The sequence below is a fragment of the Xyrauchen texanus genome, chromosome 25 (assembly GCF_025860055.1).
Source record: "Xyrauchen texanus isolate HMW12.3.18 chromosome 25, RBS_HiC_50CHRs, whole genome shotgun sequence".
Classification (NCBI taxonomy): domain Eukaryota; kingdom Metazoa; phylum Chordata; class Actinopteri; order Cypriniformes; family Catostomidae; genus Xyrauchen; species Xyrauchen texanus.
This window is the reverse complement of record NC_068300.1, coordinates 40140153-40167846: the sequence shown is the minus strand read 5'-3', so window position 1 is coordinate 40167846 and position 27694 is coordinate 40140153. Positions and strand designations below refer to the sequence as shown.

The 27694-nt window shown below is 38.4% G+C and overlaps 1 protein-coding gene across 1 annotated transcript in view; it reads left to right on the top strand.

Moving 5' to 3' along the window:
- slc9a8 (solute carrier family 9 member 8) overlaps positions 1-20738 on the top strand; it is a 66322-nt gene extending 45584 nt beyond the window's left edge. Inside the window, exons 9-16 of the mRNA XM_052091698.1 lie at positions 2203-2335; positions 3198-3303; positions 3610-3726; positions 5380-5462; positions 7086-7197; positions 9201-9421; positions 9661-9807; positions 19793-20738. Of these exons, the coding sequence (XP_051947658.1) occupies positions 2203-2335; positions 3198-3303; positions 3610-3726; positions 5380-5462; positions 7086-7197; positions 9201-9421; positions 9661-9807; positions 19793-19906 (1033 nt within the window). The 3' untranslated portion in view covers positions 19907-20738. The remainder of the gene's footprint in view (positions 1-2202; positions 2336-3197; positions 3304-3609; positions 3727-5379; positions 5463-7085; positions 7198-9200; positions 9422-9660; positions 9808-19792) is intronic.
- Positions 20739-27694: the final 6956 nt, after the last annotated feature.

The following is a 27694-nucleotide window of genomic DNA, read 5'->3' as shown; positions in this document are numbered from 1 at the left end:
TTAGAAGCCAAACGCATGTGTCCATCTTGCATTGTTTTCCGAAAGCCACCGGGTGGAAATGGACTGTGTTTATGCCCGTCATCGCTGCTTGCAGCTTTATTCTTATCTTGCCACTCCTCTCCTCCCTCGTCTTTTCTTCTCATCTTGTCTCTTCTTGTCTCGTCTTGTTTTTTCTTCTCTTCTTGCTTCGTCCCTGGTTTTGTCTTGACTCTCTACTATACTCTTTTCTTCTCGACTATACTTATCTGCACTCTTCTTTGTTTCTTATCATTATTCTTCGTCTATACACTTTCTGAGTATGTACTGTGGTACTCGTCCTCATTGCGAATGTGTACTTTGGCTGTCTCTGGAGAATTGGTTGGTAAAATAATCTTATCTATAATGGATGGGAATGAGGAGTTGCTGATATCAGCTGTTTGTTTGTTTCCTAGAAAGCAGTAACACTTCACATGAGCCAAACTGTCCCTCCTGACAAGACAATGGTAGATCTTTATCATTAGCTTGTGTAGATGTAGAGCAGATTCTTTGCTGATGTAATATTTATTTTTGTGTGCACTGAAACAACAACATCAAACAACAAGATTTTTCAAAAACAATTGCGTATGTTTAGAAAATGACTGAATCTTAAAGGGTTCTGTAGTCTTTCCCTATGATCTTACAACCTCCACCTGTCAGTACATCATAATTCTCAAGAACTGCTGAAGACTCTGCCGTGAGCAGTTTCGTTATAACTCTTTCGTTCCTTGAGCACTCCCGTTAAAACATTTTACACTTATATATTTTTTATTTCTTTTATATATACGATCTATAATGTCCAACACTGTATGTTCATGCATCACAGGAAATTTATGTAGTTTTTAATGGCATTTTGTTCTGAAAATCATGAAAATTCCCACCTTGTCATTTCCAGCACATCTCAAATCATCAATATATTTAAGTACAGAATATATTTAATGTTTTATTTCATGTGTTTAAAATAATTATTTTGTGGAAATGATGGTGCTGGAAATTAAATTATTGTTTTCTAAATTTTTGAAATAGAAATTGGCACCTCCGTTGCCTTATATCATAGCTTACATTTGATATATTCTAAATATACACAATAAAATATGTTTATACTTTTTGCCTAATTTGGCAAATGACATCCAATAAAATTTTGTTTTCTTTAAACATCACTTTTAATCTCATATTGAATATTTTTTTGGACAAAAGTGTCTTCACTGACACTTTTGTCCAAAAAAAAAGAAAAAAAAAAGAAATGTTGTAATTGCAGAATATTTTGGTGTTGGGACAGTCAACATTTTATAAATACTTTTTGTTTAGATTATAATTTTTATATATGTAATAAATTTTATATTTTTATCAGATTATTATAAACCGTGATTATTGTCACAGTTTAATATTGAAAGTCTAGGTCCGAGACATGGCTAAAACTACCAAAAAAGTACCAAAAACTAATGATGAATGCCTTGTAAAATTTTTCCAATTCAGTTTTAATTAGACCTTCAAAAAATTGAAAAGAAAATAACAATTTGGGATGAAAGTTTCTATAAAAATCAACCCCCTGGGACATGAAAGTGCCCAAAGTTGAAGAAACGCCCATATGGAGGCACTTATATTATTATTTTTACATACAATGTTTTCCCTCTATGGTTTTTGTATTGTATTGCTCTACATGTGAAAGTTGCTATAGGTCAAAGCATCATTTTAGTACATCATATAAGTACATGTAGTGTGTAGAATGTGTATGTACTGCCCCCTGCTGACACACAAAGATTTACTGAAACTTTTTGTTTGGAATTGGAATAATAAGTGTGCATCTTATGCACAATATTACATATTTGTAATTAACAAGCAGGGGACCATGCAAAAAAATCAATTAATAATTTGACCAAAAATCTCTCCATTGAACTCAACTCATTGTGAAAATGTCTGAATTGTGAAAATGCTTTTATTTAGCTTTTTTTATTATAATTAAATATTTCCTTTTTATATTTAATTAAATATGTTATTTAATTATGCATCCTATTTTCAGCAACAGTTGATATTAATTGCTATTTTATTAGACCAGTAAAATTAAAGATTTTCTTCCAGTACCTGATGTAATTAAGGTCTCATAAATGTACAGATTTATCCATTTTCATTGTTTATTTATCAGATAGTGGTCAGGGGTTCATGTGTTTGGTGTTGTTGATGTTTCAGTACAGCAGAGGGGTTTGCAGGCTCTGATGTCTCTACAGGCTGGGAGACGTTCCTGCAGGCGCTCGGCTACTTCCTCAAGATGTTCTTTGGCTCGGCTGCTCTGGGCACGCTCACTGGACTCATCTCTGCTATTGTATCCTATATGTGTCTGGGCTTCAGCGGATTACCTGATGGTTCACGAGTTAATATGTTCTTAGATGGTTAAAAAGACCAAAAAATTATTTCAACTCGTCCTTTTTCTTTAAAACAGAAAAAAAAATCGAGGTTACAGTGAGACATTTACAATGAATGAGAATGTGGCCAATTTTTGTAGGGTTTAACCTCTTCATCTCTGGGGTATTTTTGGGCCTCCGCCTGCAATTTTTCACACTCAAATTTAAAAGTTAACCATTTCCACATACTGTGGAAATATGCCTGACTTATGTATTTGGAGACTTGAAGATTTTAAGTGTAAACATTTTCGCGACACGGCACCCTCTTTTGGACCCACCGGTGGGTCCACAGAGTTGAAGAGGTGGAAATGTGAAGCTTATAATTTTTTAAAAGCACTTACATTAAATCTTCTGTTAAAACTCATGTATTGTTTGAGCTGTAAAGTTGTTTAAATTGTCTTTTTTACAGTCATTTTAGGGTTTATGTCATAACTACTTCACGGCTTTGAAGTTTTAAAATTGGATATACCGGTAACTTTACTCAAAAAAGGTCAGTAAGCAATATTGTCACACTATAAACATATTAACACACATATTGTTGATGTCTTGTGGCATTACTTGTGAAACAGTGAGTATTTCAACGTTTATATATATATATATATATATATATATATATATATATATATATATATATATAAAAAATGATTGATACTATATAAATAGAAAATATAAGTTACCGTAAATGAAATCATAGATAACATATGTTTTTATATTATGTTTTTTGAAGAACTAAATCTTAACCTGTAATCCTGTGAGGCTATATTCTTAAACTAATATCTGAAGGCATTGAAGCACTTTGACTTGAGGAAGACTCCATCTCTAGAGTTTGGCATGATGATTATATTTGCCTACCTGCCATACGGCCTCGCTGAGGGCATCAAACTCTCTGGTTAGTTTCAAACCTAGATCCTGATGAGTTCCAACCTGTGATAAGTTTTACTGATAAAGTAACTTTCTGTTAGTATAAAAAACAATTATAATTCCATTTTTGTACATTCACCTACTTTTGACCCTTTCTTTCTTCGTTCTTTCATTACTTTCCAGCCTGACTAATTTTATATCATTTTATCGCTGTGGTTGAAAAATATGATGTTGTTTTGATTCTAAATGTAATGATTTTGTTTTTGTTTGGCATTATATTGTAAAAAAAAATTGAATAAAAATATTTTTTAATTTCTGTCTGTTTGTGTTGTAGGTATCATGGCGATTCTGTTCTCGGGTATCGTCATGTCTCATTACACTCACCATAACTTATCTCCAGTCACTCAAATCCTCATGCAGCAGACGCTTCGAACTGTCGCCTTCATGTGTGGTCAGTACATTTACAACATTCACAAATGCCTCCTGTTAACATACAGTTGAAGTCAGAAGTTTATATACACCTCAGCCAAATACATTTAAACTCAGTTTTTCACAATTCCTGACATTTAGATTTAGAAAAAATTCCCTGTCTTATGCCAGATATGATAACTACTTTATTTTAAGAAGTGAAATGTCAGAATAATATTAGAGAGAATTATTTATTTCAGCTTTTATATCTTTCATCACATTCCCAGTGGGTCAGAAGTTTACATACACTTTGTTAGTATTTGGTAGCATTGCTTTAAATTGTTTAACTTGGGTCAAACTTTTTGGGTAGCCTTCCACAAGCTTCTCACAATAAGTTGCTGGAATTTTGGCCCATTCCTCCAGACAGAACTGGTGTAACTGAATCAGGTTTGTGGGCCTCCTTGCTCATACACACTTTTTCGTGTTGAGGTCAGGACTTTGTGATGGCCACTCCATTACCTTGACTTTGTTATCCTTAAGCCGTTTTGCCACAGCTTTGGAGGTATGCTTGTGGTCATTGTCCATTTGAAAGACCCATTTGCGACCGAGTTTAACTTCCTGGCTGATGTCTTGAGATGTTGCTTCAATATAGCCACATAATTTTCCTTCCTCATGATTCCATCTATTTTGTGAAGTGCACCAGTCCCTCCTGCAGCAAAGCACCCCCACAGCATGATGCTGCCACCCCCATGCGTCTCGGTTGGGATGGTGTTCTTCAGCTTGCAAGCCTCGCCCTTTTCCCTCCAAACATAACGATGGTCATTATGGCAAAAAGTTCGTTTTTTGTTTCATTAGACCAGCGGACGTTTCTCCAAAAAGTAAGATCTTTGTCCCCATGTGCACTTGGAAACTGTAATATGGGTTTTTTATGGCAGTTTTCAAGCTGTGGCTTCTTTCTTGCTGAGCCGATAAAGGACTTGTTTTACTGGTTATAGATACTTGTCTACCTGTTTCCTCCAACATCTTCACAAGGCCCTTGGCTGTTTGCACCAAAATACATTAATCTCTAGGAGACAGAATACATCACCTTCCTGAGCGGTATGATGGCTGCGTGGTCCCATGGTGTTTATACTTGTGTACTATTGTTTGTACAGATGAACGTGCTACCTTCAGTAATTTGGAAATTGCTCCCAAGGATGAACCAGACTTGTAGAGATCCACAAATTTTTGGCTGATTTATTTAGATTTTCCCATGATGTCAAGCAAAGAGGCACTGAGTTTGAAGGTAGGCCTTAAAATACATACACAGGTGTACCTCCAATTCAGTACACCTCCTGTCAGAAGCTAATTGGCTGATTGCCTAAAGGCTTGACATAATTTTATGGAATTTTCCAAGCTGCTTAAAGGCACAGTTAACATTGTGTATGTAAACTTCTGACTCACTGGAATTGTGATATAGTCAATTAAAAGTAAAACAATCTGTCTTTAAACAATTGTTGGAAAAATGACTTGTGTCATGCACAAAGTAGATGTCCTAAATTACTTTCCAAAACTATAGTTTGCTAATTTGAAATCTGTGGAGTGGTTAAAATATGTGTTTTAATGACTTCAACCTAAGTGTATGTAAACTTCTGTATAATAGCATTACTTTTCATGCATTGTTGAATATTTAATGCTTTTGTTTTGGATTAAACAGAAACCTGTGTGTTTGCTTTCCTGGGTCTGTCCATCTTCAGTTTCCCTCATAAGTTTGAGCTGTCCTTTGTCATCTGGTGTATAGTAAGTAAAATCATTTTATGATATCTAGTGCTTGTTATCTTCTGTTTAGTTTAGTGTGTCTCTGGCTCCAGAGCACTACTGACCAGTCAGACTGCAGATCTCATGTAGGCACACTTTGGAGTGTCTTCCTAAAGTCTGGTCCATTTTGCAGCTTACGCCAATCAGACAAAACATTATGATCTCTCACAGGTGAAGCGAATAATGTTGATCATCTCCTAACAAGGCCACGTGTCAGTGTCTGGGTAGATTAGATGATATGCAAACAATCACTTCTTGTAGTCAATCTGTTGAATGCAGGAGAAATGGGCAGGAGTAAACACCTGAGTGACTTTGTCAAGAGCCAAATTATAATTGGTCAGATGACTGGGTCAGAGCATCTCTGAAGCTGCAAGACTTGTGGGGTGCTCCCATTCAGCAGTGGTGAGTACCTAATGACAGCGGTCCGAGGTGGGACAAACCATAAACCAGCGACAGGGTGTTGGATGCCCAAGGCTCGTCGAAACGTGAGGGCAGTGAAGGCTATCCCATCTGCTCTGAACCAAATTTTAATGATGGTTATGGGAGGAATGTGTCACAACACCCAGTGCATCGCACCCTGCTGTGTATGGGGCTGCGTATGGGTCAATAATGACCCCTGTCCACCGTTGAAAGTGCCTACAATGGACATGCGAGCGTCAGAATTTTACCTTGGTGCAGTGGAAGAAGGTCGCCTGGTCTGATGAGTCCATTTACCTAGGGAAGTGATGGTACCAGAATGCACCGTGGGAAGACAACAAGCCTGTGGAGGCAGTGTGATGCTCTGGGCAATGATCTGCTGGGAAAACCTGGGTGCGGCCATTCATGTGGACGTCAATTTGACGTGTCACCTACCTAAACGTTGTTGCAGACCAGGTACACCCCTTCATGGCAATAGTATTCCCTGATGGCAGTGGCCTCTTTCAGCAGAATAATGCACCCTGTCACACAGCACACATTGTTCAAGAATGGTTTGAGCAACATGAAGAAGAGTTCAAGGTGTTGCCCTGGCCTCCAAATTTCCCAGATGTCAATCTGATTGAGCATCTGTGGGATGTGCTGGACCAACAAGTCCGATTCACGGTGGATTCACCTCACAACTTACAGGACTTGAAGGATCTGCTGCTAATGTCTTGGTGCCAGATACCACAGGACACTTTCAGGGGTCTTATGGAGTCCATGCCTTGGCAGGTTGCTGTTTTGGCGGCACGTGGAGGACCAACAGCATATTAGGCAGGTGGTCATAATGTTTTGACTCATATGTGAATTCTGGTAAGTAAAGTATTGACAAAATCAAACATTTCAGCTATGGGAACTTTCTGAAATTTGACATTGAAATAACCCTAATTTAAATTATGGCATGACTGTCTTCGTGAAGTACACCAAGAAAAAAAAAAGAAAAAAAGATCGAGGAAATTGTGTGTCTATATATAATTTCTAGCTGGTATTAAATGTTATCAATTTGTCAATGAACAACTAAATGTCAAATATACATTATGTAATATATCCAGTCTTTTTCAAGCATTAATTATGCAGACTTGTCTTACATCATTATCAGAGTTTGACTGCACACACAGCTTCTGAAGAAGTGTATTGTCATCATCTTAGGTTCTGGTTCTTCTTGGTCGCGCTGTGAATATTTTTCCTATCTCCTTCATGCTCAACTTCTTCAGAGATCATAAAATCACCCCCAAAATGATGTTCATCATGTGGTTTAGTGGTAAGAAGACATTAATATGTTCATTTCCATAAGTCAAATTTAATATGCTATACATGTGAACATTTAAAAAAGGATAAAGGGTTTGAAGTGAGTTAGGGCTGTCAACAGGGCTGAGATACTAAATTCAAACTTTTCACTGTAATAATACAGGAATTCGAATTATATTCGAAATTCACGACATTATTTCAGCTGGGGGAAGAATCTACAAGAAACTGATCTTTAAATTGATGTTGTCAATAAGCACTGTGTTATAGTGATTGTTTATTGCAAAGAACATATCTGCCTGTTAACAAATGTGCTTAAAATGATAAAGTCAAAAGATTTAGCCAGTTCTTATGCTTAAATATTAAAGCAGTTAAAAAATAAAACTAGATGCTTCTTGCGGAAGAACATTGTTTTGGTTGTGCTTCGGCTCTGCTCCTCTGTGTGGATGAATGTGGTTCGAGGCACCAGTGTGGACATGAATACAGGACATATTATCAGAGTGAATGGACAAATAAATAATGAAAGAAAGGAAAAGATGGATATCTAAAAACATCTCATCTGAGCAGATAAGTGCCATATAAGTGCTGTTGTTTTGACTTATTTGAAACATTGATGTTTTGAAATAAATGACATTACAAAAGTTAGGTAACATTTTTAACATTATACATAATGATTGATAGACTGATAAGGTCAAACATTGTAAAGTTTTAATAACTACAGGATATTCTGGCAAAATAGACCATGGTAGTAACTAAAACTAAAAAAAGTTACATAGTGTAGCTTTAAGTAAAATTTGAAAACGAGAAAAGAAATGATTCAATAGTTGGTTCTATTTTAATTTAGTGTTGCACAGTAGCCTATACCGGTGCCATAATACCACAAACTCTAGCTTTAGAATACCGGTGTCTTTTATTAAATAATGTTTAATCAAGTGCCTATAGTTTATGAAGCGAGACGCTGATAAGAGAACAAGGCATAGACAATACTCAACCGCCAAAGACCTCCACCTAAGGGGCCGTTCACTCTGAACACATCCGTCTTTTTCTATGCAAGCATGCACTAGACAGAGGTCTTTCACTATTGCATCGTGTCTCGCTGTTTTTCAGCATCTCGTGCAGTAACTATCCCTATTTTTTAGATGCTGGGTCAGTTTAAAAAGGAAATTCAACCTTTTACAATGCATCTCGAGACACCTGCAGTTCATTTATTGTTGCACTGCCCTGTTTTACCCCAAGAATGAAAGTTGGCAAACATCTAAAATTTTCATTTTAACATTCAAATGGGCCTTTTATTTTAAATTTGATGAATATTCTAATTTCAAATTCTAATTTAACAGCCCTAAAGTGAGTTATGTTTTAGTCATGTTTATTACCACATCTTGATAATTTAATGCCAACCCATAGAACAAAAAGCATAATAACAAATAATTTGCAAAATATGTTCTCCGATGATTAAGTATTATACATCATCATCATAATAGAGGAGGATCTTTTCAGTGACAGCTAGATTAATCTTCTAGTCCACTCAGAGGCCGAGATATTCAATAGATCAATGGGGACAAAATAGATTGAATGTCTATGGGATGAACACATGGCAAATGATCAGCTGCATTAGAGCACCACCTGCATTTCAGATCTGTATATTGTGATGGAAGGTGATAGAGGAAAATTCAGGTTTCCTAGTACTTGCTAACATTTAGTGGAATGAACTAACACTTTTTGCAGAGACAGTGCAAACAGCCTGAATCACAGGCTTTCAAAAACAGGATAACATTTTTTTTTAGGTGTTTTCTGTAAAATAAGACCAATATTTAGCAATTAGTCCACAGTATGTGTGTACGGTGAGCTTTTAAATTTGGATGTGAAAAATGCAGGTGGCAGCCAGAATCAGTAGTTCTTTTGTGAGTAAATTGTATTGGAGTTCAATAACGTTGGCATTAATGTCTCAAATGTTGCCTGACATTCTGTCAATGTTTCAGTCTCGTCTATTTTCAATATTTTTAATGCTGGTGTGTTCAGGTTTGCGTGGTGCGATCCCATATGCTCTGAGTCTTCATTTGGGTCTGGAACCCATCGAGAAGAGGCAGCTCATCGGCACCACCACAATAGTCATCGTACTGTTTACCATCCTGCTTATGGGGGGCGGAACCATGCCTCTCATCCGCATCATGGACATTGAGGAGAGCCAGTCACGACGCAAGAACAAGAAAGACGTCAACCTGAGCAAAACTGAGAAGATGGTGTGACAACTTTTATTTGTATCATTGTTACTGTTTTCATTTCATTAAATAAGTGTACTTCTTATCCCTCTCTCCACTTGTGATTGGATCACCTGAGATGTTCATACCTGGTGTAAATGTCTTTGTGGGTCTTTGTCTTCTCAGGGTCACACTAATCACAATATGTTTCTCTCTCTCTCTCTCTCTCTCTCTCTCTCTCTCTCTCTCTCTCTCTCTCTCTCTCTCTCTCTGTCTCAAAGGGTAACACCATTGAGTCAGAGCATTTGTCTGAGCTGACAGAGGAAGAATACGAAGCTCAAATTTTTCAGAGGCAGGATCTGAAGGGCTTCCTGTGGCTGGATGCCAAATATCTGAACCCTTTCTTTACTCGCAGACTCACACAGGAGGTAAGATGGATGTTCATAATGTTTTTATAATGTCATTCAGACATTCTTAATCTGAGAGTATTTCACTGAAATATTATTCATCGTTTCAGCTTAAATTGTTAAAGCTCTTTCTCCTATCCCAACTTAATTTGCCGGGACAAGTAGACATTTGTAGGTTAATTTCCGAAAAGGGATAAATATTCTGACTCTGCTATCAAAACACTGATCTGTTTGTTTAAGGATCCCGACACTTTGGCTCAACCATTGACCTGAGTTTTTTTGGTGGGACTATCTGATTGATCTACCAATGACAGATAGCGGGAGTTTCAGGCAGCCTATTAGAGCATTTCACACTCTACTTAACCCTGGGTTTTTATCTTTTTAAACCCTTTTAACTGGGTAGAGCAACGTTTCACACTTGTAATTTTGAAAGGGGGTTAGCACTAGGGGTTTGAGCACTTTTGCCTGTTTTTTGTACTTGCAGTATGTTTCAGGTGATGAAAGATAAGCAGAGCATATTTCCACTGATTACAAGTTATTAACAGTTATTAGTCAGGGACGCAAACTCCTCACCTTGTACCATTTTGAAACCAAAATTGGTCACTTTTTGTGATTTATGCATCACAGATGGGGGGGGGGGGGTATGTGATTGATTATAGAAGTGGTCAATCACATGCTTGGCAGATCACTTGATTGATTACAGCTAATCTCATTCTCGGCTTGTAAAATCACCTCTTCGTGATGCATTCTGCAATGCTTGTCATGTAGGGCAAAGCAGCTTTTGACGCTGGCATTGAGCGAGTGTTGACGGCCCGTCCCAAGTCATGTGAAAGGCGCTTGATGAAAGGACATTATTGAAACATATTTTTTCTTTACAGAGAAGATAAAAATTAGGACAAAACAAAAGCAGACACACACACACACACACAAACAAAAACGAAGATACATACATTTAACTAACATTACAATCACAAAAGACAATATTCAAGTCCCTCAATGTACATTCAGTCTAGGAGAGCTTCAGTCTAACCGTATTAAATCGTGGAACCCTGTATCTCCAGTTTGATGGTAACAATATGAATTCAATGTTCAGGACATGATTAGGATCAGAGACAATATTTTTGACCAGCCTTAACAAGTTACTATGATAGATTGTTTCATTGAGTTTCTCAAGGGGTTGGCCTACAATCTTTGAGCAAATTATTTTTTGGTGGAACAGATTTGACTTTAAAGTAGTGGACAAACACTTGTATCATGTAGTTTTACAAAAAGTAAAAAACAGAAGAAGCATTTGTCAACTTGCCCCAAAAGACCTAAGGTGGCAGAGAAAATTAATTCTTTGCTTTGTCCTTTTGCAGACAATTTCAATGTGTTTTTTCCAGGATAACAAATCATTACACAGAAGTATTTATATGAAAATACCTGCTTGATTTTTTCAATATGGATAACAATAGGAACATTTTCTTTGTGTTAATCTCAATAGTATTGTTATCTCTCAACTTGACCACTTTGTTCCCTAAATTACTTAACCGGGATATTAGAAATGTATCATCTGAATTCTTTAGAATGTATTGAATTGTTATATCTGTACGACAGTCGTCGGTATAAAAAGTGAAAAGCGTGGATGAACTCAAGCAGCCCCGGTGGGCCGCAAGATTGGTCGTGATGGCAGATGAAAGAGTTTTGTTCAACTTTACAATCTGAACTCTGTTAGTGAGAAAAGAGGCATACCAATTAATCAAATAGGGATTCAGGTCCCACTGTACCATTTTTGACACCAAAATGTCTGCTTGTATTGTGTTGAAAACCCCCAGCCCTTGGACCACCTCAAACTTAAAAAGCTGTAACACCAGATACCAATGAGTGATCCACACGTTAGTATCCTTCATGCGGTGGAGCCACTGGAGCGGGCGTGATCTGAACAGATGGTGAAGGCACGCCCCAACATGAGTGAGGATGGTCCAATTGATGGCCAAGCATTCCTTCTCAACAGTGCTATACTTAGTCTCTCTTAAAGAGAGCTTATGACTAATGTATAGCACGGGCCGTTCCTTCCCCTACACCACCTGCGAGAGCAACGCCCCAACCCGTGGTCCAATGCATCTGTCTGTAAAATAAAAGGGAGAGAGAAGTAAGGTGTACTGTATGTAAAAGCGGCCCACCACAAAGTACAGCTATCACCTGCATAAATGCCTGTTCACACTGTTCCGTCCACTGGACCGGATCTGGTGCTGCCTTTTTAGATAGATCAGTCAGTGAGCTGGTGAGGGCTGAATAATTAGGGACAAACCTACAGTAGTTGCCAGCTTGCCCCAGTAACTGTCTTACCTTTTTGGTCTTCGGTCTCGAGCAGGCTTGAATCGATCTGGTTTTATCAATTTGGGGCCGCACCTTCCCGTGGCCCAAGTGGAAGCCCAGAAAGTAGTAGGGAAGCACCGATCCGATACCTTGCTCGGTATCGGCTCCGATACTGAAGTTATTAGATAGAATGTGTATGGGTTCGACGAGCAAGATCCAAAACAATAGTCATGTTCGTTACTGTCAAGCTCCAAAAATGACATAAAAGAACCATAAAAGCAGTTCATATGACTTGTGCATTATATTCAAATCCACTTGAAGACGTGCGATCGCTCTGTGAATCACAAAAGGCTGTTTAATAAGTAAAAATATAGTATGCACAGCGGCAACTCGTTAGTGAATGGTGCTGTTGACACAAACTCACACACAGGGTGGTGATGCACTCGCTGCTATTTTTAGCCTTCACAGTGGTGCACAATATTTGAGTGCTACTCAAGAACAGCATCTCAGATGTAGATATAAAATACATTAATAAAAATATAAAATTCACTTATAAAATGCATTTAGAATGGCACCGGATTTGCATATTACCAGAATTTGAATAAGAAGTGAATTAAACTACTGTAAACTTGTCTACAAACAGACACATAAAGGATTTCCTGGAGAGTTCAGTATGTCAAAATAAAAGTGTGAGGGTTTAAAAAGTGCACAATTTAAATATATTACTGTTGTATTTAAAATTAAAATTTGTAAAAAAAAAAAAAAAAGGCAAAATAAAACACTGGTTTCTTTTCTACTGAAGACTGGAATTACTGGTAATTTTGCTGCTACATTATCCAGTATACTAGTTAATAATAAAGTGTTTCTGAATAAGCAATACATTTATATTGAAATAACGTGCAGTTAGAGGTTTGTGTTTCTTTACATATTAAAGAGTACTCCCAATTAGTTCCACACAATAATGTAAAGATATTCTAAACTGATTAACAACACTGGTATTGGATCGGTACCGGCCGATACTGAGATGTCCGATATCGGAAGAGAAAAAGCGGTATCGGCGCATGCCTAGAAAGTAGTGCCTTGATCCTTGAGGATTTCTTTCGGAATCCCCAATCGGGAGATAATTTTGAAGAGTGCCTCCGCAACACTATGTGCTGAGATGTTGCACAGAGACACTGCTTCCAGGTATCGCGTTGTGTAATCCAGCAGAACTAACTCAAAGCAATGGCCCCATGCAGTACTTTCTAATGGTCCATACCAATTCTTTCGAAGGGGACCTCGATCGATGGAAGTGGGCGCAATGGAAGGCAGCCGGGGGATTCACCAGCTGACATTCACAGCATGTCGCACACCACCTGCGGACATCCCCATGTGTGCTCAGCCAATAGAACGGGCTATGAAATGGTTTACTGTTTTTTCTCGTCTTAAGTGACCTGCCATCGGATTATGAATTGCTATTCCAGACGGCTTTTCGGTATCAACAATTGGTTTGTATCCTCTTTTATCTGAGGATCCTGCATCACTCAATAAACCTATCTTTAATAACTGAAAAATATGGATATGCGAGTGCAACTTCTGACCGGAGGCGTTGACCATCGATCGCTTTCACTTGATCAAAGGCGTGCCTAAGGATCTCGTCTCGTGACTGCTCTAGAGGGAAATTCCCAGCAGGGAATCCATGGATGTCTCTGCTTCCCCCTCCCTTATGTCATCCTGACGTGGAGCTGATGTGGATAGGCCTGGCTCTGGCTCTGCCTCCCCAGCCAGCGAGTCACACATCACACACTGATACTCTTTGTCGCAGGACCCATCCACACACGTTCCCCTCAATAAAGTAGTAAATGCTGGCCAATTAATTCCCAAAATGAGTGGATGTTTGAGGCGGGAATTAACCGCAGACTCTACACTATGTTTTTGTCCCAGAAATTGAATAGTGACTGTCACTACAGGGTAAATCCTGTGCACACATCTCACCTTCACCCTCCGCCCCATGCCCAAAGCCTCATCTTAAACTAAACATTGGTGAAAAGTGGTTTGATTTTTTTAGTAACCTGTAACTTTTGAACTGTATGTTCTAAAGTCATGGGGTTGGTGTCTGGATTCCTTAAGTCATGCGTATTTCAACGATACCAGTTTTTCTCATATCGGCCGTACTTCTTCTCCACCATATTGATATTTATTAAAAAATGATATCTTTTTAAAATGCATTGTCAGATTTCAAAGACAATTGGTATGCATAATCGACATCATGTCCTGATGACACTTGAGCAGTTTGAAGACAGTGTCACCTATAGTTCAAAAGACAACCCACACTCGTGTGCTGACTCTAATCTCAGAAAGTCTCTTTGCCACTCAATGGGGATGTCAGCTGAGTGGCTCAGTGTGTTAAAGCCCTGATTTGTGGGTTTGATTCCCAGGTGGACCAGTGTTAGAGTTGATGTTTTATTGTACTGGAGATCTTTGTATTGTTTACTGAATTGTTGCAGGGCTTATTATAGATCATTTCTGTTTGCAGCTATACTTCTTGTTCTTCTTTGTCTTAGTGTTGTTCTGATATAAATGGGATTGATATCATTTGAAAGGTTTAAGAAGTTCAGAGAGAGCATCACCTGTAGTTCAAAAGAATATGATCTGTTTTGCATTGTAATTTGCATGGTTTTTGCATCATAATACATGCAATGATAGCATAGCATGCTCATCGGTAAGCATGCTAACTGTTGGGTTTTCTGTCTTTTAAGGCTATTTGATCATGAGGCCATCCATAGAACACCATTATCTTAGCCAATGCATTTGTAAGGATATCTGATCATATGTTATAGGTAGACAACATTAGCTTAGCATGCTAATCAGTTAACATTCTAAACAGCACATTTGGTAGGCTTAGGCTTAGCATGCTAATCAGTCAACATTGCTTTATTTTGCCCGTAACTTTTAAACCTTGTGTCTTAAAATCATGGGGTTGGTGTCTGTGGATTTCTTAGGTCATCCGGATTTCAACGATACCTGTTTTTCCCATATTGGCCATACTGCATCTCCACCATATTGACTTTTATTTTATTTTATTTCTTTGTGATTTTTCTCCCCTTTTCTCCCTAATAAGCAATGCCCAATTCCCAATGCACTCTAAGTCCTCGTGGTGGCGTAGTGACTCCGGGTGGCAGAGGACAAACCTAATTTGCCCCCGTGTCTGAGACTGTCAATCCACCCATCTTATCAAATGGCTTTTTGAGCGTGTTACCACATTTTGGTACAACTATTGGGTTTTATAGGACTATTTGATCAAAATGCTATCTGTAGGGCAACATAAGCTTAGCATGCTAATCAGTTAGCATGCTAACCAACACATTTGTAAGGCTATTTGATCAAATGCTATCCATAGGCAACATTAGTTTAACATGCTAATCAGCTAGCATGCTAACCAACACATTTGTAAGGCTGTTTGATCAAATGCTATCCATAGGCAACATTAGTTTAACATGCTAATCAGCTAGCATGCTAATTAGTTAAATACATCATGACCAGTCTGTTCTTTCTTTCTGCTGTGTTTGATATCAGCCATATCAGCACTCCACCCTTTTGAATACTTCTTACATTTAAAACATGCTGACTCTCACCTTGGTATATCTATTCAGCACCTGTAAAACCTGTAGCAATGTGGCACAGTGGTCAGTGCGCCAAGCCTTTGTCCTCTGGAGATCAAAAGATTGACAGTTCAAGACCAGCTTGGGGCAACATGCAAAATTTTTAGTATTTGCAAAATACATTAGTCTGTTCTTTCTCAGCCATATTTGCTCTCCACCATTTTGAAAACCTGCTGTCTCTAAGCTTGGTATGTTTCATCAGTACCTGTGGTCCAGCAGTAAGGTGCACCGTACCTGTGTTCTTTGGAGATGGAAAGGTTACTGGTTTGAGACCAGTGTGGACAAATTGCAATATTTTAAGTAATTGCAAAATGTTTTTGCAATTACTATCAGCCATATCAGCACATAATTTATAGTATTTACACCTACCATAAAGCCTCTTGGTAGATTTAAATCATGAACAACTCAAAATTATTAAATGACTCACTCATATCACATAAGATGCTCATTTAGCCACTTAGTGGCATGCCTAGAAGTGGACACTGAGTTAATCAGTAAATTAAACTGAACACATTTGTTAAACAGAAGTAAGCCCTTTATACCCTTTGTTTTTGCAGCTAATTCTGCACAATTGTGCAGTTCATTTGCAATACTTTAATCATTAAAATAGCTGGAATTGGTGCTTTAGCTTAAAAAAAAATATCCCCAGAAAACATTGTTGTGGACCAGTGATTTCACCCCTCATGAGTTTGCATCCCTGATTAGTGCATGTTGTGTGACCGTTGATAGCTTCATTCATCCACTGAATAGCCACGTTTCCACTATCGGGCCAAATGAGGGCATTCTGGTGTGTGCTAGGGCCAGTTGTGTTACTACTGTCACTTCTGAGGTTTCATCGTGCCACCTCAGGGCTTTATCGGAGTGAGTGGCCTTTGGTCTGCTGATTATCCTTGGGCCAAACAAGGCCAACCTGGGATTTAGATGGGGTCAAGTTTAAAGGTGCAGTTTCATTGAACTTGCCAGATTGTGTACAGCGCACAATGGAACAGGTTTGGGTACAGTACAAATCCGTTAAAATGCACAATGGAAAGAGCGGTGCCCAAATACATTTTCCATGGTCCGTGAACATAGATGGTGTGCTTGGACATCGTTCCACTGTTAGTGAAGAGACCATTCGGGACACCATGGCAGTTACAGTTGGTGAGTTGTCAATGCTAACTTGTCTTGCAAGCTAGCTAATGTTTACAAATGTTATAAACTCAATATTCAAGATAACATGATACCTCAGCTTGAGCTTCCCTCCTGCTCATGAAATGTGTGGCGTGTGTGACGTTGGCACCAAGGGGGTTAAGGGTGAATTTTAGGGCAAATCTGTGGTGCTTTTGGCCTGATGGTAGGAATGCAGATCGATTTTGGTCTCACGGCTCAGGTCCGATGCTATTGGCCCCGGCTGGCCAGTTGTTAGCCCTGCCCTTGCTGGCCTGATAATGGAAAAGCGCCTATTGTTGTCGACCTGGTAAAAATGCAAATAAGAACATTAGCCTAGGGTTTACAAATGTAGTGTGGAACCTTGAAACCTAGGATTAATTACAAAAACAAAGTATGAACAGTGTGAAACATTAAACAAGATGACCCAAGATTTATTTTACCCAGGGTTAAGAATTACACTGGGTTAACAATTTCAAGTGTGGTCATTACTACAAAGGGTATTTTTAAGAGATTTGTTGCAACTGGTAGCAGAATAGCTGACATGAGGATGGCCTCTTTTGACTTGGGTGTGTAATTAATCATCCACAACACCCTAGTAACAACTCAGAACTACTAGAATGGCATTAAAATCGGGCACTTATACAACCACTTAGCAACTTCCTGGCAACCACTCAGAACACCCTGGCAACTACATAATAGCACACTACATAGCAACACACAAAAAACCCCTTAGAACACATTGCAACCACCTACCTACAACATAGCTACACCCTAGTAACCACCAAGAACACCCTACAGACTACATAGCAACATACTAAAAAACAATCAGAACACATTAGCAACTGTACAGCAATGGCCTCACAATTACATAGCAACATGTTAAAATCCACTCATAACACCCTAGCAAGTACATATCAACACACTACAGACCCCTTTGAACACATTAGCAACCGCATGACAATTACCTAGTAACTACATGGCAACACACTAAAAACCCCTTAAAACACATTAACAAATCCACAACACCCTAGCAACTACTGTACATAGCAACATACTAGTAACCACCCAGATCACCCTATAAAGTACATAGCAGCACACTAATAAACTTCTCAGGAAACATTAGCAACCTCATAGCAATACCCTGGCAACCACCCAGCACACCCTAGCAACTGCATAGTAATGTGTTATAAACCACTCAAAATACCCCAGCCAGAGCACCCTAGCATCTATGTAGCAACACCCTAGTAACCACCCAGAATACCCTAGAAAATGTAGAACAATATACTAAAAAACTATTGATTAGCAATTTAACTGTTGAAGGGTTAATTTGTTTTTAGTACCATTAGACAAACTATAATGAAAGAAAAAAAAATGTAGCTTGTTTTTTTTTTATACGGTGAGGGGAAAAAAGTATTTGATCCCCTGCTAATATAATAATATAATATATAATATTATATTATATTATATATTATATATATATATTATAATATAATATAATAATGCATTTGCCCACTGACAAACAAATGATCAGTCTATAATTTCCCTCATTAAAATGCTATTCAATTTATAAAATTTTTGACATGCGTTTTTCTGGATTTTGTTGTTGTTATTCTGCCACTCACAGTTCAAATTAACCTACCATTAAAATTATAGACTGATCATTTCTTTGTAAATAATTTTTGATACATAAGGCTCATTATCTTCCTGAGGCCCAGCAATTCATTTTTGAAAATCAATTAGTTTGTTTCAGTATTTCTTAGCCCATTCATGCTACAGTGGTAAATCTTGGGGTATTATTGGAGGACTGCCTTGGGTTTTCAGAGATACTAAATATTTGAGAGTTTGTCCATGACAACTTCCTCTCCTTGGGCTATAATTGTGGATCTAAATATATTAGCACATCATATACAATATAAATAAAAAGTTTATTTTTTAAATATTTTTTTTAATCACTTGTATTTTATGCACCAAACACTATATTGACATTTAAAAAAGGACATTAAACTTATAAAACTATTTTCCCTGGGTCTCAGGAACTTATGGTTAGATGATATCATAATAGCTTGTAATGTAAAATAATGAGAGCTTTATAATGACAGAGCTGGCTGCATATATAAAAATACACAGAAATATTAGTTCACATTTTATATCTTATAAAAAGTATGTCAGCTCTGTTTTTTTTTTTTTTTTTTTTGGTTGGCATGATTGGTGATTTTGAGATATACCTCAAAAGCCTGTTGTATCAAGGATTTCAACTTGCTTTTTCAATAAAATAATATACAACATTTTAACCAAGCACAAGTTGCTTCTATTCAGCAAATACTCATTTTAAAATATCGGTAACAATATAATAATTACTGTAACTTTTACTTTCTTTAAATCAGCAAAGATTTCAATTAAATAGTGCATGCAATACAAAACCTTAAAAAAAATAATTCCATCAAGAAATGCCCAGAAACATCCACAGGTGGCAGTAGACATTTAGTTCATTGCAGACAACAGGATTTTCAGTGATGATTATGCTAATTATGCACAAGCTTTAGAAAATAGTGTATCGAATTTGAGAGAGGCAATGTTTTTAGGGTTAAAAGCCACTCAAAATACCATAGAAACCAGCCAGAGCACGCTAGCAGCAACATAGCAACACAATAAAAACAGTCCAGCAACACCCTAGCAGCATGTTAAAAACTTGTCAAAACATCTTAGCAACCACATAGCAACACTCTGGAAACCAACTACATCACCGTAGCATTGTGGCAGCGACTTTAGCATGGACAAACAACACCATCAAAATCTAGTTTCAGTTACAGTTACAAACAGTGCTCCAACTGACTTACTTTGGGTTACAAGTAATTTCAATTATGTGAACAGTTAAAACTTGAAATTGTGGCAATAATCTATCAATTTTCCTCTGTAAGGACCTGCGGCATGGGCGGATCCAGATGAAGACTCTCACTAATAAATGGTATGAGGAGGTGCGTCAGGGGCCGTCTGGTTCTGAGGATGATGACGATGAAACAGAACTGCTCTAAGACTCCTGTAAAAGGCTGGACAGAGAGAGATGTGGCCGAGTCAGAACTCAAATAAGCTGTTCAATTAGCATGTAGCATAAAATATATGAATCACATGGTGATGCAGCCCTTTACTTTCACACAACACTCCACCACTGGAACAAAATACTGTGGTGCTGCTACATGAAAAGGAGAAGAAAATGTGGTCGAAGAATCACTTTGGTGATGTTTCGGGTTGCACTATGGGGAAACGTAGTGAGGATACAGAATAAGAAGTAGAAGAGAATTTGAGAAAAACATGCAAAAAATAATAGCAATATTGGACACTTTTCTGTATTTTTTTTTTTTTTAAACAAGTTGAAAAATCTGAAAGGAAAAGTTCACTGAAAATGAAAGCTATCACATGATTATTATAAAGAATATAAAAAAATAATAGCATTGAGGTTTGGAACTATACGAGGAGTAAATAATGACAGCATTTTCATTTTGGGGTGAACTAATTTAGTCATACAACTTTTCTATCTGTCTTTGTTGGGTTTTGTTTTTCGTACAGGGAAATTACACCAATGAATGTTTTTTATGTTTGGCATTGTTTAACAAATGCACCCTTTTTTTCTTTTTATGATGTATTTATTTGTTGTGTTGTCTTTATAAATGGGAACTTTGTCACTGCAAACTTGATGAGTTTATAAATAGTTGTAATGGTGTGATTGAAGGAATGTATTTCTGCATAATAAACAGATTATGAGCCACATGCACAAAACTGCAATGAGGATGTGGTGTAAAACACAAATGTGAATAAATTGATTTTGTGCCATGTATTATCATGTCATATTTAAACATTTTGTGATTTGAAAGATTTAAATATAATTTCCAAAATCTCAAGCTGGAATTAAAAATTGTGTGATGTCATTACAATAGTTTTCCAAATATAATTTATAAAAAATATTTGGAATTAAGTCTTCAGGTGTTAAATGATCTTATTAACTTAATGTTACTGCTTTTTATACACTGCATTCATAACATATTCAGACCCCTTCATTTTTTTCATATTTTGTTTTGTTCCAGCCTTATGCAAAAAAAGATTTAATAATTTTTTACAATCCATACCCCATAAAGCAAAAAAAAGATTTTTGATAACTTTGCAAATGTATTAAAAAGAAAGAAAAAAAAAAAAGAAATATCACATGGACATAAGTATTCAGACCCATAGCAAACCATGACACTTGAAATTTAGCTCAGGTACATCACATTTATCTGGTTCATCTTTGAGATGTTTCTACACTTTGATTGGAGACCAAATTCAAGTAAGTGGACATGATTTGGAAAGGCACATACCTGTCTATATAAGGTCTCACAGCTGAAAATGCATGTCAGAGCAAAAACTAAGCCATGAGGTCAAAGGAACTGCCTGCAGAGCTCAGAGACAGGATGTCAAGGCACAGATCTGGGGAAGGCTACAAAACAATTCCATACTTCTTAAATTGAAGACGTTTGGAACAACCAGAACTCTTCCTAGAGCTGGCCTCCCTGCCAAACTGAGCAATCGGGGGAGAAGTCTTTGGTAAGAGATGTGACCAAGAACCCAATGGTCACTCTGGTTGAGCTTCAGAGATCATGTGTGGAGATGGGAGAAACTTCCAGAAAGGACAACCATCACTGCAACACTCCACTGATCTGAGCTTTATGACAAAGTGGCCAGACAGAAGCCACTCCTCAGTGCAAGACATGATAAATGAACAGGTAAACATGTTTGTTTTTGCTATATTTGGTCAAATGCTGATCTTCAATTTTATGAAGACACAAAATTTTTTTTCAAGAAGATTATATCTCACACTGTGCTCCAAAGCACAACATATCCATTTGTAATTCATGTCCTTTTAACTGTATGGTCTTCAGTAATTTTTAAACATTCATAAATTCTGTATTATTTTTTGTGCATACTTATAAACTTTTCTTTGTGCATTTCGCCTCTTTCACTCCTTGTTGATCATGATTGACTCACATGCCGAACTGAATGAACATGCCTCCTCGTTTATTCGTTCAGCAGATCTTCGCTCACCAACGAGATCACCGAGACATTAATTTAGTTTGCGAACGAGTTTACTAGTTCATTCAGTCCGTTCAGGAACGAGATGTCTCGTCTCATCTCATTCAGACTCCAATGACCAGCTCAACTGGTTCAGTAAAGGGGTGTATTCGTTTAGCAAGTGAAACCAAAGATATGCTGCCTCACAGCCTGCACTCGAATGCTGATGGCTCATGCCATAGTCAGTCTTTACAGGCATGAAAAGCAGTAAAGCTCATTGGCTTCAAAAGGGAGAGACATCAATGAACAAGAAATAACACTTAGTGTATGGAGGTGAACAAGAAGGATATGTTTAAAAAGGCCAAATCATTCACGAACAAAACATCACTAATATAAAAGAACACTTACAGAAAGTCAAATACAACATAGAACATGGGTGTCAGGACATAGAAAGTCAATGTAATTTTGTCAACAAGCACACAATGTGGCTGACACCTCAAATTAATGTGTAGAAATAACTTCTCTCAGGAATTCCAACAATTCGGACATTATTCTGCTGGTTACGAATCTCCAAATCGTCCAGCTTCTCCCAAACACGCTCCAAATCCGCCATGGTCACTAGCGGAAAAGCAACTAATTCCCTCTCAGATGACTCCAAATAATCGATCCATTTCTCGTCATTCCCCACTCTTGTAACCATCTCAGTGAATTTCGTCTCCATGGCCGTGATTGATCAATGTATTGCAGCAAGATTCTCCAAGTCAACAATGACCTTCGTCAGCATTGCAGTTATGTTGAGCAATTCTCGACGAATCTCTTTCACCTCTCTGTCGAGTCCCTGGCTCGAGGCCTCCGGAGGGGTGTCAGCTTGAGCTCATTAGTGTCTTTTAATGTTTCCAGAGCCAGAGAATGTTTAATTCTTTGACATATTGCCTTCCTAGAACATTTATGGAACAGGGTGTATCGACTCTCACTGGTTTATAGCATTAAAAGTATCAAAACTAGCAAAGTGTGCACAGCTCGCCATTCACACATCCGAATCTCGCATGGCGTCACGGGACTCCCCGAAAACAGAGGTTTTGTATTTAAAGGAAAAAAGAATAATCAAAATGGTCATGGTTTTGAAAACTCTACACATTTTCACACCAAAGATCACTTGCTTTCTATATTTTGACAATTTACTATGTTAATTTTTAGACTTCATGGAAGTGAAAATGGAAATTCAGGAACTGAATGAAGAGGAGAAGCATTGGTATCAGGAATCTCATATCATAACTGGAGAAAAAGCTTTACCGAGCCCTCTTTACCAAGAGTTTCCTTTTTAAAGGACTCCTTAATGATCACATGAGAACTCAAACTTGAGAGAGGCCTTACACATGCCATCATTGTGGAAAGGGTTTTAAAACTAAAGGGCATGTCAGTGAGCATGTAAAAATTCCCACTGGACAGAGGCCTTTCACATACCCCCTGTGTTGAAAGTGTTTCATAAATAACCTTAATGATCACATGCAAATTCCCACTGGACAGAGGCCTTACACGTGTAAGGCCTCTGGGTGTGGACAGAGTTTCAAATGTAAGGGATCTCAAAATAATCACATAAGAATTCACACTGATGAGAAGCCTTACATATGTGTGAAGTGTGGGAGAGTTCCACACAGGCACACACTCTGAGACATCATCTCTTTTGTCACTCTGGAGTTAGGTCATATAACTTAAAGAAATTACTTGACAATACACCTGAAGGCACACATGAAAATGCATGCAAATGAGAATTACATGTGCTCTTTCTGGGGAAAGGATTTTGCACAAAAACTATCTTTACTAGTACACTATGGAATAGGGCTACTCAATTAATAGAAAAAAATATTAAGATTACATTTACATCAACCGCAATTAAGTGTCAATAACAGAATTCTGTTAGATATACAGTACACCAGTCATGTTTCTATTTTTATTTACTGTTTAATTAGAAAATTGCTAACATTTTTATTAAACTTTTACACAGAAATTCACATTTTTTTTACTTAAATTTTTAAATAGTTTAAAACTGTTAAAAGTTACTATGTAACTTTTCAACAAAGATGAAAATCATAATTCTCTTCATTAATTTCTGTGCCGTTTGGTTTTAAGTCAAGTCGTTTTTATTTGTATAGCACTTTCCACAACATACATTATTTCAAAGCAGCCTTACTGAAAATCGTGTCTTATAAAATGAAAGTGGAATGTCTATAAAGTTTTAGAGTGATCATTGTGTAGTTTGATTAAATATGATTGCAAATTGTGTAAAAATAAATAAATAAATAATAATTGTATTTAGAACCCCTGTGATGTTGAAGATGTTGGTTAATGGAGAAAAATAATCTTGGGAGAAACCAGGCTCACTGTGGGAGCCAGTTCCCCTCTGGCTAAACAACATGAATATAATGTAAATATTAGTTATTTATATGTAGTGCAGGTCATGGTTTAAGATTAGTAATCCTCGGGATATGAATCCATGGAAACTGGAATAATACTACTATAGATGTCATTACATTTTATGCAGAGTTATATATCATGATAGATTGGGAAAACTAACTAAAGCACTTAGCTTGTGAGTTGACAGATAAATTAGGTGTGTATGCCTGGATAAAGGGATTAGTCTTTAGTCTAGACTTAAACTGAGTGAGTGTGTCTGCATCCTGAACAGTGTTAGGGAGACTATTCCATAGTTTAGGAGCCAAATAGGAAAAGTATCTACCTCCTTTTGTGGATTCTGATATTCTAGGAACTATTACAAGCCAGAATTTTGTGATCGTAATGAACGTGATGGAATATAGCATGTCAGAAGGTCACTTAAATACTGTGGAGCTAGACCATTCAAAGCTTTGTATGTAGTTAACAGAAATTTTTAATTAATATGAAATTTAACAGGTAGCCAATTTAATGGTGATAAAATGGGGTTAATATGATCATAGTTCTTGGTTCTAATCAGCACTCTGGCAGCTGCATTTTGAACCAATTGAAGTTTATTTATTGAACTTGCTGGACATCCTCCCAGTAATGCATTACAATAATCTAGTAATTATGAACGCATTAATTAGATTTTTGGCCTATTCAAAAATTCTCAAGCCTATTCAAGAGAATGTCATGATCTATCCAGTTGAAGGCAGCACTAAGATCTAAAAGCACTAGAAGAGAAATGCAGCTGCAATCAGACGATAAGAGCAAGTAATTTGTAACTCTGATAAGTGCAGTCTCTGTACTGTGATTGAGCCAAGTCCTGATTGAAAATGTTCATAAATACCATTTCTCTGTAGAAATGAATAGAGTTCGGAGGACACTACCTTTTCTAGTATTTTCGACATAATTGGTAATAAATGAATTGAAATCGGTCTGTATTTAGCCAATTCTCCAGGATCAAACTGTGATTGATAACTGCCATTTTAAAGTTTCTTGGGACATGTCCAAAGGATAGCGAGAAGTTAATAATATTAAGAATTTATGAGGTCACGTGACGCCATGTGAGGTTCGGATGTGTGAACCGTGAGCTCTGCACACTTTGCTAGAGCTATTATTGTCATATACCGGTGAGATTTGATACACCTTGTTCTATAAATGTTCTAAAGACAATATGTCAAAGAATTCAAAATCTTAGGGCCTTGGAGACATTAAAAGACACTTACGTGCTCAAGCTGATGCCCCTGACAAGACCGCAGACCGGGGAGCCTGATTTGGCCAGGGAAATTCTGCGACAATTGTTGAACTTGACGGCAATGCTGACGAAGGTCGTTGCTGACTTGGAAGATCTTGCTGTAATATGTCGATCGATCACTGGCATGGAGATAAAATTCACTGAGCTTACAAGAGTGGGGGATGTCGAGAAACGGGTCGATTATCTGGAGGGAATTAGCCACTAATCTGCTAGCGACCAAGGCGGATTTGGAGCATGCCTAGAGGATATGGAAAATTGTAGTTGACAATATAACGTCAGTATTGTTGGAATTCCTGAGGGAGCAGAGGGTCAGAATATGGTGGAATTCCTGGACGGGCTCTTTCCGAGTGTGCTCAACATAACGGGCCATAAGCTGGAAATCGAGAGGGCTCGCAGATCCGCTGAGGGACACAGGCCCCAAAATTCTGAGATCATCCGATAAAGATCTAATTTTGCGTGAGTCAAGGAGTAAAGGAAGGCTTTCTTGGAAAAACCATAGCACTTTCTTGAGAGAAACGTGATCGATTCAAGGAATGCAAGAAACTTTTACATCAATCCCTTTTGCACTGATGTTCCAGGCCAAACTGAGAATAGATGCTAATGCTAAAACATTCACATGTTCCCAGCAAGAATTGTCCTTCATAAAGTCAATGGATTAAGTTATTTTGTGCTACTCACATTGCAGCCAGGTGGGACTGACTCACTGAACGTTCACTTGACTGTTCGAGGAACTGAGCGCCTTTTTTGTTTCTTTTTGTGCTGGTTCAGCCTAGCGGCTGGAGTTTGTTTTGTGGAATAACACTCCTTCAGGACAGTGTTGTGGATGAATCTGCACATTCTATGTGCTTATGTCTCCTACTATCTGGAATGTGGAGTATTTCTTGCAAGACTCCACTTGGAGTGATTAGGTCATTTGTTGCACTCATGCAGTGTCAAATGGGCTTGTTCACTGAACATTCGTTGAGGAAAATGAACACTGTCTGAGGAAAATTAGCAGCTTTTTTTTAAGAACATTTAACGTTTGGTTACGTATGTAACCTCCGTTCCCCGAGGGAGGGAACGACACGTTGTGTCGGAGAAGCGACACTAGGGGTCTCTCTTGAGCGCCGATATCCACCTCTGATCTATGAAAAAAGGCCAATGAGAGTTGGCAGCCAGTATTTGCATGTCCCGCCCCCGGACATACGGGTATTTAAGCGGCGCAAATACGGGAGTTCATTCAGGATTTTTCTGAGGAGCCGGAAATGGTCCGGCCACAACAGTGGCTCGGTTCAGCGACATGGCGGAGGAAAGACACAGCAGACAAAGAGCTGCTCAGAGCGTCTGGTGCTCTGTGTGCGGTCCAGGTAAATGCGCAGGGCGCGCACTGGACATAGCAACGAAAGGGCTGGGTCTGCCTCCTCCCGGGGCAGCGCTTGCAGGTTCACTACCTGATCTCGGAATGGTGTGGTAGGAACCTTGGGCACATAGCCCGGTCGCGGCCTTAGGATCACAGACGTATCTGCCGGACCGAACTCCAGGCAAGTGTCGCTGACAGAGAACGCTTGCAGGTCCCCGACCCTCTTGATAGAGGCGAGCGCGATCAGCAGGGCCGTCTTAAGAGAGAGGGCCCTGAGTCCAATTGATTCAAGCAGCTCGAAGGGGGGTCTCTGGAGTCCTGCTAAGACAACCGAGAGATCCCAGGAGGGAACTAGGCCTGGCCGGGAGGGATTCAACCTCCGGGCACCTCTCAGGAACCTGAGGATCAGGTCGTGCTTACCCAAAGACTTGCCGTCTACAGGATCGTGGTGGGCGGCAATGGCGGCAACATACACCTTGAGGGTGGACGGGGACAGCCTCCTGTCCAGCCTCTCCTGTAGGAACAGGAGCACTGACTTGATCGCGCAGGTCTTCGTTTCGGGAAGAACACCAATCTGCGAACGAGCGCCACTTTAGGGCGTAAAGGTGCCTGGTAGAGGGGGCTCTGGCTTGGTTGATTGTATTCACAACGGTCGCCGGTAAGCCGGCTAGCGCTTCCGCATCCCATCCAGGGACCAGACGTGGAGGTTCCAGAGGTCTGGGCACGGGTGCCAGAGCGTGCCCCGTCCCT